General features: G+C 47.7%; 1 protein-coding gene across 1 annotated transcript in view; it reads right to left on the reverse strand.

The window, feature by feature from the left end:
• Positions 1–476: 476 nt before the first annotated feature.
• Positions 477–12,609, reverse strand: part of LOC309684806 (E3 ubiquitin-protein ligase TRIM36-like) — a gene marked incomplete at both ends in the record, with an annotated part of 72,002 nt that continues 59,869 nt past the window's right edge. The window contains 6 exons of the mRNA XM_082500665.1: positions 477–778; positions 1,064–1,357; positions 1,898–2,022; positions 2,674–2,927; positions 3,860–3,955; positions 5,035–5,181. Of these exons, the coding sequence (XP_082356791.1) occupies positions 477–778; positions 1,064–1,357; positions 1,898–2,022; positions 2,674–2,927; positions 3,860–3,955; positions 5,035–5,181 (1,218 nt within the window). The remainder of the gene's footprint in view (positions 779–1,063; positions 1,358–1,897; positions 2,023–2,673; positions 2,928–3,859; positions 3,956–5,034; positions 5,182–12,609) is intronic.

Below are 12,609 nucleotides of genomic sequence, written 5' to 3' on the forward strand. Positions count from 1 at the left end.
TATGCAAATCTATAGCCTGGGATGAGCCAGTGACTTGGAATCCACCATGACGCAAGCTACAGCAAAGACACACAGATATGCACAGTGAACATTGTACCTCTGAGTGGCTGCCAAACCTAGTATGCTAAGGGAATTAAGGCAGAATCTTACTATTGACAACTAAGCATTGCTTCAATCTTGCAAATGATGCTTTTTTTTCTCTTTTTTAACCTTCTTGCTTTAACTGACATATCTTGATATCTGTAGAAACCCGATTTCTTTCCCAGAAAGAAAGAAAATAGGACTCTGGACAATTAGAACATCTTCCTACTAATAGTAGAGGATGAACAGGACAACCTGCTTACACTATATCCTTCAAGCCACTTCCCACTGCTTAGGTTCACCTTGTATACTAATTGAGACCAGGCTCGCTCTTAATTTATTTTTTAAAAAGCCATCTCCTTATACAAAACATGTATTAAGCAAGAGTCTGCAATTTACCTTGGGCTGGTCACATCATGGGTATTATGGAACAACTTCTGTATCTTGTTGCTAGAAACAACTCCCACTTTCACCAGGTAGGAATAGGCTTCCACGTGAAAAGCCCAGAAGTGCTTCCCTTTGGCAATCCCAGTGTCGCCAATGATGTAATCCAGGGTTGTGTAGCATCCGACCTGCATGCGCTCAGACCCCAGCAGTAGAGGAAATCCAGCCCTACTTTCCACAGAGGTTCTTCCTGGGTTCAGCAGGAGATGTTCACTGTTGTACCCGCATTTGTCATCAAAAAGAAAACTGAGAACTGAAAAACAGCATCCCAAAAAATTTTCTCTTAGTTAAGTATTTCTGTGCTTATAAACTATATTTTAAGTCACGCTGGCACTAGAATTCCTCGCTTTTAAAGGCTACCGGGAACATTACGCAAGCTAACACAGTCTCAGTATGCTACCTACTTAACCTGTTTGTTAACAGTGCTTTTAAACATGTATACAACCGGTAACAGTGTAGTAGAAGTCTGGGAGCTACTGGAAACCACCTACAGCTCTTAACACCACCAGCAGCTCGTGGACATAAGAAAACCCAATACCTGGGGCTGGAGGCGTACGCAAGATAACTTCTTGGCTCCAAGGGCTGGAGATGGATCCTTTATATCCTCGAACTCTGAAGGCATAGCTGCTGTCGTCATCGAGATCAGATATTACTTTGCTCTTGCTCCAAACTTCGATCTCCTGCCACGTTGTACTCTCCTCTTCTCTATTAAGCTTATGATACTCAAGAACATAGATAGCAGCTGAGTCTGTCTTCCCAGGGCATTCCCAACTGATCAGAGCTTTGTTGTACATTTTGCTCTGCTCTTCATTGATTTCTGGTATTTCTAGACCTGGAATGACAGAGATTCAGGAGAAAAAAACCTCAAATGTAGATACATGTTGTTTTAGAATTAAACACAGAAGCCCTTTGTTGAGTGGCTACAGCACTGGGGGGACAGTGCGGGGGGAAATCTGACTCAGTCAAAGAGTGCAGATGAGGATGGGTCTGTTCATGCACTTAAATCCTTTCTGGTTTTACTTTGAAAGTTGTATTATTTATTTTTGCTGGCAACTAAAAAACCATATAAAAACCTATTCTTTTCTGTCATGCAATCACGACAAAAAGCTGCTAGGAAGACCTAGTATTACTGAACTACAATATTTTGGAAGCCAATGTAAACTGGTTCTGAGTGCCATGGCATCTTAGCTTCTTTATCAAAGCTGAAGCTAGCATTGCTGCCAGGTAGTGCCTTGTGAATCACAGAGGCAGAAGGGACAATGCAAGTCACAAGATTGAGTTCTGCAACTGCAGCCCTGCACAAGTTTTGCCTCTTTCCAGAGAAGCCCTTAAACCTATAACTCAAGAAAGACCTGATGCTCTCATAATTTGCCATTGGAATGGAAGGACAAGTCACCAAGGATCTCTTCTTGCTTGGCTATGTCCATCACAAAGTCCTTGAAAGTAGTTTCAGCTGCTGGCTTGAAGCTCTTCAGAGATTCAGTAGCTTTTTGGATTCTGAAAGCACAGAAGCAGAGGGATGGCAGAAGAGGGAAAAAGGAATTCACATGGGTGCATTCCTTAAAGCAAAACCGCTAGGTTTTGCTTTAAAAAATGTTCTCTTTTCAGGTACTTACTCATGTGTCCCAGAAACTTGTCTCTCTAGACAGAATTAAAATGCAAAATTTAAAGGCCTTTTGTACATCAGTGTAAAGATAACTAACAGGGAATCTTTTGGTTGGCAGAGCATTTTAACAATTTGGGGCATTACATTCAAAGAACAAAAGAGGTGTGAAGCGCTAATGGAGCACAACTATTCAGATCAAAGAGTTTAAAGCCAGAAGAGACCTGTTAGATTAACTTGCAAATACCCGATGCAATCTCTGAGCAAAGGACTGTATCAGTGAGCTGAATGGGTTACCCTTCCACTGCAGTCCTACTGAAGAAGGCTAGGCGTTGGCGCAGGACAGAGCCCCTCCTCTGGGCTGTTTTTTAACGCACACTGTAATATAGGAATTTCTACTGAATGGTACCGGGACCGCCTCTGAGGCTCTGCAACACAAAGTACTTGCATTCAGTACTTTCCTAGCAGGTGTCCAAAGAATATGACTGACCAGACATCCCTGGAACAGTACCTGTACCTCGAACGGAAGATAATTAATAAGATACCTGACGTGAAGTTGTTTTGCTGTTTGAACAAAACAAGATGGATCGGTTTCTTTAAGCAGTTCTTGAGCAAGTCCTACAAGGCCATTATTTTCCAGGAGCCCTTGAGATTCTTCTGCTTGTGTTTGCAATTTTTCCAGCCTTAAATTCTTAGAAGCTTCAGTTGCCCTAAGAGCTGCGGATTTCTTCTCTTCCAGGACATGAGATAATTTCTCAAAACTCTGAGATGCTTCTTCTTTAGCTCTTTCACTGTTGCACTAGGAGGGAACAAAAGACATTTTAGACGGATCCCACAGCACTGTGGCTGTGTACAGAAATGTACTTAGGGTTGTTCAAGAGATCAGAGCAAACTAGTCATCTGTTTGACTGCCAAGACTAACGAGCTTTGTTATGCTCTTCAACACTGAAAATGCAATCAGCACTGCACCCAAGCTAGTAAGCGTCTCCTATGTTAACACAGAGAGGAAAGAGCAGGAAATTATTCCTCCGATTATGTATTGAGTTACGCACAGCGTTTGTCTAAATAGTTCATGGAAAAGCACTGTAAAAGCAAGTCAGCGTCTGAAGTCTTCATGCCCAAGACCTAGGTGCTCTTCCACCTTCCCCAGTCACCCTGAACTGGGAGTCCAGCCCAGTTTCTCCCCTATGCCCTGTAGTGCCACCTCTGATGAGTGCCCTGGATTAAAGGAACTATGAAGCACAAAGGCCATCTGCAGCAAGATACAGGCAGGGCCAGGAGCTCCTGCCAATTTTTGCCATTGCATTTTTCAGCTCCTATGTGAGCTCCCAGCTCTGACTCTTCTGCAGGGAGATTTTGCCCTTAATTCTGACTTCACTGCAACATCCTCAAGGTAAACAGACAGCATAAATTGTGCAGCACCACTCATATGCAAGAGCTGTAAGTCTAACCCACCTCTCTTTGGGTAAGGTATCAAATAAGCTTTATGTCAATTAAATTCACAGCAGCACCCAAAACTTAACTTCCCTCTGTAGGTTGCCCAAATTTCCCACACTGTCAGGATTAGGTCTTACCGTCTGTGACTCAGAACCAACACAAACTGTTTAGAAATGGTTTTGCTGGCTAACAAAAAAAAAACCCAAAGGATCTGGAACACTTCACTGTTCCATTTGGAGTCCCTGCTGTGTCCTTGCAAGGTCCATCCCCAGACAACCCACAAGCCACTCTCACCTCTGTTTCTTTCAGCAGCAGATCCAGCTGCGTGATGCGAGCTTTCACCTGGCTCTCCTTACTGATGAGGTACTCGATATCTTTTGAAAGCTTCTCCTGTTAAAATAAAACAGCAAACTGGCAGGCAGAACAAGGGCATCCCACCCAAACTGACAACAAGCACAGGTGGGCCACCCAGCCAGCACTCAGTTTCTGTAGTTACGAGGACAAGAGCCTGCCATCAGTTAGGAGCAGCAACCCTGCGGAGAACTGCTCAGTGACCCGCCATGACTGGCCCGGAACATCAGGCCACTGCCATGTGCAGGACTGGTGGCACAGCCTCTGAGGAGAAGAGGTGACAGCCTCAGCTGGCTCATCCTTCCCCAGCCACAGCAGTCACCTTCTCTCTTAGGCTAGGAACACGAGTCTTCAAGACATTACCAGAACTAATAGAAAAGCCTCATAGGTTATTAACTCATCTGTAGTAAGGTTTGCTAGAAAAATGAGTGGTTGGAAACTTGAACTTAGGAGTGTCTCTGCACTTCCTTAGTTGCAAGAGTTAACAGCTGTACAGGAAAAGCCTTGCAAACAGGCAAGGAGGCCAAAGAGCAGAAGGCAGGCTGGGATGGGCTTTTTTTTTTTTTTTCTCTCCTGTGAGCAAGAGAGGAAGCAAAGGAAGAAGAGGAGGCAGCAGCAATCATTCTTTAATAACAAAGCAGTGTTTGCAAGTCTGCCCTGTTGTATGGTGCTTAGGGAATCAACAGCTCTGCAACTTCAAAAACATACAGCGTCCCAGCAGATAACTGCCGATGCAGATTCTTCAGGAGTGCTTCTGAAGTATAAGCTAACCCAAGCCACAAGGACACTTGCCTTAAAAAAGCCAGATTGTAAACCATTAACTTCTTAAACCTTCTGCATTGGTCAGTACTGATGCACAGTTGGCTAACATAAGGTGGAAGCGCTTTTAAGGGGTTCTGTTTGAAGCCTCATAGAAAATATAGTTTAGTTTCTTAGCCGCACACTATGTCACACTAATATATACATTAACAGATGTTGCACAGCAGCATGCCTCATGACTCGTTCAGTGTCCTCCAAACACACGTCCTGGCATCCTGCCAGGGGAAGTTTGCCCTTAAACCCGAGGCTCAGTGCTCTTCCCCCTTCTTAAGGCCAGGTCCAACAATATTTACTTTTACCTTAAAGGTTTTGTAGGCAGTGCTTATGGTTGTTACTCTGTGGTTTGCATGACATCCACCCGGTTTACATAGACGACAAACAGGCCTTCTGCAGGTTTCACAGTACATGTTTACCCTCTCCATTTCATGTTCTGGACACATCAAAATCTGGAAGAAAAAAAAAGAGAGCAGAGAGAATGCAGGTGTCCTTCCAAAAACTGAGGTGCTCAACAAACCACCAAAACACTCAATTATCCCACAGCAGCGTCTGACTTATCAGTGGGTATTTTTTATATTCTGTTTATCTTCCACCTTTTACATTTGTCCATGCCAGTGAAAGCCAGCAGATGAAAACAAACAGTTTCACCAGGTTTACAGTGAGTGAACCTGTAGCAATGTCTGTGTACACATCACATAGCCTCCATACTGCAATCAACCATTTTGCTAATCCCTGAAGTTGTCTGCACACCTCAAGCTCCCCGCACTCCAGTTCGGAGATGTAAATGCAATACAGAACATGTCCACCCTGTCAAATTTAACCCTGTTCACACCGGCATCTCTTGAAACAGCTATGAACTGTTTCTTAAAGCAAGAGTTGACATAATACTGTAATGACTGAGGTCTAAGCTAGACTCTGACCAGCCACATAGCCATTGCTCTTGGAGCAACAAATGAAACGCAGCCACCACCACCAGTCACAGCCATCTTAAAGACAAAAGGCCCCAGTGTTTCAATTTTTCTGTCTGACTCCAATTACAAGTTGCTCATGCTGAGCGCTAATTCCAGCAACAGCTTAAACAGCACTGTAAAAAACCTGGTGTTCACTAAAACTCATCTTTCAAAAACTGAGCGTGTGGAAATAACTGCTCAAAGAGGGAAAAAGTGCCACTCAACTCCAAGATCATGCAACAGATAAAGCCATCTAAAAGGCACATAAAGTAGCTTTGAGTGTCCGTGTTTATGCTAAGGTTGCAGACCATCTCCAAAACCAACTCTCAAGCTCCAAATGTTATCTTAGGCTATGGTGAAAAGCCCAAAGACAAAGGAAATGTTCAGGAAAATTAGCTGTGCAGGCAGACATCTCCAAAAACTGCAGTCATGCTGTTAGTCTGTGGAAGCAGTTTTTCCACAGCAGTGCACAGTCACACCTAACGGAAACTGCACACTTTTATTCATCTCCTCGTGTAAGTAAGAATTACAGCCTGCAAGCTAGAGACCGAAGAGGTCAGCAGATTACCTTGTCTAGTTCTCTCAGAATTCAAGAACAATCAGCCCAGTATCTGCTTCTCCCATTCCCACCACACACGTTACAAAGTGCTCTCCAGTCTGGTTGTGAATGAAAGCGGGTTTATGAAAGGTGGGTTAACCTTGACCAGCAGCCAGACAACAACCAAGCTGCTCACTCGCTCCCCGTCCTCAAGATGATACGAGGGGAAAGATGATCATGGGTCAAAACAAAGACAGGGAAATCACTTACAAATTATCAGTTCATTGCCAAGTCAAGTAGACTTGGATAGTCAGAAACTATGACTAAATATTTTAGACCATTCCCCCACCCCACTTTTTTTTTTTTTCCCTAGGCTCAAATTACTCCTTCATTTGCATTTGCATTTCTTCTTCTCACTCCCGCCTGGAGAGGCACACGAGGGATGGGAAATGGAGGATTACAGTCAGTGCATAACACTCCATCTCTGCTACTCCTTCCTCATTATAAGTTTCCTCTCTTCATCACAGGTCCTCTCCACAGGAGACCAAGGTGTTTGTGGCCAAGGGGATCTGTTCTCATTTCTTTCTGTCTTACTTTTGTCCTCTACACTCACAGAATGGGTGAGGTTGGAAGGCACCTCTGGAGACCGTGTAGTCCAAGCCCCAGCTGAGGCAGGGTCAGCTACAGCAGGTTGCTCAGGACCTTCTCTCGGTGGGTTTTGAATAACTCCGTTATTAGAGACTCCACCACCTCTCTGAGACACCTGTTCCAGTGTTTGTTCACCCTCAAAATTCAAAGCTCACTGGGAACTCCTGAGGCTTTGGAAGATCTCCATTGGTGGAGAGTTAACAACCTCTTTGGGCGGTTGCAGTGTTCCAGTGGTTCCAGGGTTTGACAACCTTCCGAGTCTACTCACTGGGAACTCCTGAGGTACAGTTGGCTCCCTTGCCTTCATTCCCTCCCATCAGGCATTGAGACACCTTAATAAGGTCTCCCTGAGCCATTTTTTCTCCACACTGAACAGCCCCAGATCTCTCAGCCTGAAGAGGACTTCAGGTGTGTAGGGGCCATCGTGTCCACAGGCAGGTCCATGAAACTCTCCACGACAGCGGAGACAGGAGATGTGATGGGACACCGTACCACAGACCTATGGCACATCCTCCGCTTGAACGGCAGGTAACCGTGGCTGAAGAAGACACCAGAGGGGAAGGAAACACTGGAAACTCTTGGGGAGAGTGAAAGAGGGAACGGGGAAGGAGGGCTAAGACAACAGTGACAGGAAAGGAGAAGAGACAAATTGTCCCTTCCCAGGGGCGGGCTCACAGGGGGCGGGCTCACAGGACACAGCCAAGGGGGGTGAAGATGTCTATAAGAGCGTCCCACCCTGTGCCTGAGCTCTGCTTCCAGCAACAATGGCCCAAGGAGCTGCTCAGACATGCAAGTTTATGCACGTACCTTCAGACAGCGCTGAGTAAGAAAGCAAGGCCTGGAGTTACTAGGAACCAATTAAGGAAGCTAATTATGGCCTTCAAGCATGAACTGAAGTCCTCCAACTTCTCCAATAACCAAAGCACCCACTGAACCTTGCTCCCAGACGGAACCGCTGTCCTGAGGATAACAGTTATTGCCCACCATGTCAGGGATGAGGTGGACTCTCCTTCCCAGGCCCAAGGGGGTTAAACCCACACCTTAGACTGAAATAACGACTTTTCAGAGCAGCACTGGCACAGTTGGAAGCCCATCATCACCTGAAGGGCTCTGAGCTTTGCACCAGGCCAGTGCCCCTGGACGCCACGGCCGCGGCACGAGGAAGCAGTGACTCGGGGCACTTACAGTCACCGTGAGGTTCTCCCAGGTGATGCCAGACACATTGATCTTGTTGCTCTCCCAGAACTGCAGGGTTTCGTTGCTGGGATGGGTCGGTGCCTCACCCTTACAGCTGGGAGGAGAGAAGCCAAGAGAGAGGTGAGGGGAAGGTGATGGAGGTGCAGCCCTGAGCTCCTGCCAAGGGGCAGCGGCACTTTAGGAGGAAGAAACCCACTAGGAGATGGTGAGGAAGTCCAGCTTGCTGTGCGTGTGCACAGGGTAGGCCTCTCGCAGGTGACTCAGCTTCTCCAGAGCCTCATAGATGAAGATGATGCAGATGAGGGAGGCGAAGGCTTCTTCGGTGAAGCGGGTGATGTAGCACACCAAAGAGCTAGCGTCAGTGGCCACCAGCACCATGCAGAAGAAGGCGGTCCACAGCCCAATGCACGCCGTAGAGAGAGGTAGAAGAGTGCGTAGTCCCTGGGAAAGCAAAAGAAAACGCAGGGTGGAAAGGGCAGCAAGAGGCTCCGAGCCGTGCCTTCCTTTGGGGAAAGTCGGCAGCAATTCAGGAGCGTGTCAAGGCTGCGCATGGTAAATGCAGTTTCCACGTCCTACGACAGACAGCCTCGGGGCTGCGGTGCAGGGTGTGGGCCCGCAGGAAGAGAGGCCAATTATTTAATTATCATTCTTTAACAATTACCTTGTGTTAATGCCTCGGAGGCTAATTGAGGTCAGGTCCCTGTTGTGGAAGGTGGTGTTCTCCCACATCACCCCGATGCCCTAACAGTGAAACCGGCTGGGTTTGCACCCAGTTACCTGCTGCCAGCAAGTTGGGGCTTCATAATACATTTAATTGCAATAAGAGAGGTTAATCTCCCATCACAGTTGCCACAACAAAAAGACTGTCATGGAAAATATCCATTTTGCCTGAAAAGCTCCTGCTTTTTCAAAAATCATCAAAACATTTGACCAGAGAACTGTTTGGATATGTGGGTAAAATATATTTCTACTTCCAGCAAAAAACATGCAAAAAAGTGCCCGAGTTTGTACTGAGAGGAAAGCAAATCTTCCCTCATTCCCAAACCAGAGTCATTTGTCTCATCTTCCCTGTGCAGCCCATCTCGGGCATCCATATCCTTGTGGTTTCTCCTCCTCCTGCTCTTTCACTTTAACTCTAAAAACCCTCAACCACCCATCCATCCTTCAGAGACCGAGGGCTCCTGCACCGTCACATACTAAAGCAGCAGCGCGTGATGTCTGTGACACAGACGACAACTTAAATCTACCAACTACCACTAAGAAAAACATCTTTTCTCCATCCCTGCCTTCTTCTGAAGGCGCTCGCAGCACCTGGCCGCAGCAGCCAGCCTTACTTGCAGAATTTGTAGAGGATCTTCTCGAACACGAGGACGGGGCCGGTGCTGCCGAGGATGGCGAGAGGTTGGCCAGCAAAGAGGAAATACACCACGCTGGTCATGGATGCGCCCAGCAGTGACTCCATGGCACTCTGTCCAGGGAAAAGAGGCAGCAGCGAGTAATTAAATCATTAGAGGGAAAACCACAAGTGCAAATTCACTGCAGCAAGGACTTTTGCATGAGTGTTGTCCTCCCTCGTGCCACCCAACAGAGAGAGGTGCTCACTATGTGGCTGTTGGTCGCCTCCCCCAGCAGTCCCCCAAAGGTGATTGATGACGGGGGACATGCAGGCACAGCAGAGGAAGAGGAAGGACGCCAGACACTGCAGGCTCAGACCATCCCGAAAGTCCCTCCAGAACCAGGGGGCTTTTCGCTTCACATCCCGGATCAAACCTCCAAAGAGCCTGGAGGAAGGAAAAAAAAATAAACCATTTTCGTGGAAGACCACGTTAAGTTTTCTTGGCTGAGGAAGGACAATCGCAAGCACAGAGTAACTTCCATTGCTAAAAAGAAGTCTCCTTCTCCCATTTTAGCCCCAGTAGAAACTGAGGCATACAAAAAAACCACAGAATCACAGAATAGTCAGGGTTGGAAGGGACCTCTGGAGATCATCTAGTCCAACCCCCCTGCCAGAGCAGGGTCATCTACAATAGGTTGCACAGGACAGCGTCCAGGCGGGTTTTGAACATCTCCAGAGTGGGAGACTCCACAACCTCTCTGGGCAGCCTGTTCCAGTGCTCCACTACCCTCAAAGTGAAGAAGTTCCTCCTCATGTTAAGATGGAACTTCCTATGTTCAAGCTTGTGCCCATTACCCCTCGTCCTATCAATGGGCACCACTGAAAAAAGACTCCTCCCATCCCTCTGGCATCCTCCCTTTAAGTATTTGAAAGCATTAATAAGATCCCCCCTCATTCCTTTTCTCTACACTAAAGAGACCCAAGTTCCTCAGCCTTTCCTCATATGAAAGATGTTCTAATCCCCTAATCATCTTCGTAGCCCTTTGCTGGACCCTCTCCAGCAGATCCCTGTCTTTCTTGAACTGGGGAGCCCAGAACTGGACGCAGTACTCCAGATGCGGCCTCACCAGGGCAGAGTAGAGGGGGAGGATGACCTCCCTCCACCTGCTGGCCACACTCTTTTTGATGCCCCCCAGGATGCCATTGGCCCTCTTGGCCACCAGGGCACATTGCTGGCTCATGGTCATCCTGTTGTCCACCAGGACTCCCAGGTCCCTTTCCACAGAGCTGCTCTCCAGGAGAGAGTCAGCCCCCAACCTGTACTGATGCGTGGGGTTATTCCTCCCCAGATACAGTACCCTACATTCACCCTTGTTGAATTTCATTAGGTTCCTCCCTGCCCAACTCTCCAGCCTGTCCAGGTCACGCTGTAAAGCAGCACAGCCTTCTGGCCTGTCAGCCACTCCTCCCAGTTTAGTGTCATCAGCAAACTTGCCGATGGTACACTCTATCCCTTCATCCACATCATCGATGAATATATTGAACAGGACTGGACCCAGTACTGACCCCTGAGGGACACCACTTGTTACTGACCTCCAACTAGACTGCACCACTAACCACAACCCTCTGAGCTCTATCTGTCAGCCAGTTCTCAATCCACCCCACTGTCCATCCTCCAACAAAAGAAACCCTCCAACAAAAAGAAAAAGAGACCAAACCTGAGAGCCCGTCCCCTCTTATTGCAACAGTCCCTCACTTTGAGAAGCAGCACAGCTCTACCTGGAGGTACTTACACATCTGCTTCCACCCCAAAGCAAGAAAACCTGTGTGCAACCACGCTGCGGCTGAGCCCAGCTGCCCAAATCTCCCACCCACCCAGCCCAAGGGACCAAGCTGGTAACCTGGAGCCCCTTCACTGACCCACTTCACCCCAAAACTCTGCTAGAAGGGAGGTGCACACTCAGATTTTAGGGGCAAACAGAAAAACACCCCACCAAACTATTTCAGTTCACACCTTCCTGTCCGCTCCAGTTACTAAAAGGGGAGACAGTTGAGTGTTTCAAACCAAAACCAAACCTCCTGCTTCATTCTTGTGGTTCCTTTCGAAAAATTAAAATAGGGATTTCCAAACTGGGGGTGGGGTGGGGTGGGGTGGGGAGACCCAACCCCACACTTTTGAGCACAGCCAGTTTCATTCTCCAAACGTGATACCTGCAGGACTCACTAGATGGCACTTGGACACAGGACATGGCCACCACCAACCTCCAAAGGCCCTCAGAACCTACAAGGGTGAAGCTTCGTCTTCAGCCCAACCAGGCTCAGGCTTCTCTTGCTGCAAGCCCGCTTTCCACACAAAACTGCATTTTTCTCCTCAAAAAAAAAAAGCCAAGGGCTGACAGCTAATGCCCTCCTTGGCTGAAATACCACTGCCAGCGCTGCACAAAGAGCATCTGTGCCTTAAAAGCTGAACGAGAACTACAGGAGTTCTCTTCTCCCCTTGCCCCCGGGGCTGGGGAAGCATCACTGGGATCACCGCGCTCAAAGAAATAAAAAACCAACCACGTCTCACACTCGAGTCGCAACTGCAGCTTTGAAAGGGCCTCCAGGAAACCCTTCTCTTTAGAGAAGAGCAAAATACCGGAAATCTGCTTTTTATCCCCCAAATTCCTGCTTCGACCGAATGGCATCACCTGCCGCCGCGCAGCAGCGACGCTCGGGGAAGCTCACACCTCCCACTCGCCAGCCAATTTAACGAGCAAAAGGAACAAACGTTCCCATCTGGGAATGAGCTTTTTCTGGCCCCCGAGTACTTTGTCCTTCGCCGCCGCTGCCAGGTGCCTGGAAAACATCAAAGCATCGAAACTGGGCTGGGAAAGGGGATGGCGAGCTCACTTTTGAGTTTCGGAGCAGAGAGTGTTGTTCCATCTCAAGAAAACTTCTCCAAATTATTATTTTGCTGCAGCGTTTTTTTTGTCCCAGCAGGAGAGAGAGGGATTTTTGACTGTCCTGCCTCAGTTTACCTGTCTCAGTGCAACTCCTCCAGTTAGAAAGAAAAATCTTTCCCTGGGGAAGCGTTGGTGTAATTGAGGATGAGGAAAAGTACAAAGCAGAGGTTCACGTCCGGCTTTGAGTCCTCCCGGTGCCGGGGGAGGCCAAAAGCATCGCACGAGCACGCAAACTTCCCACTTCGGCCCCCTCATCCCGTCAC

Source organism: Vanellus vanellus, assembly GCF_965231255.1.
Source record: "Vanellus vanellus genome assembly, contig: HAP1_SCAFFOLD_44, whole genome shotgun sequence".
Taxonomy (NCBI): Eukaryota; Metazoa; Chordata; class Aves; order Charadriiformes; family Charadriidae; genus Vanellus; species Vanellus vanellus.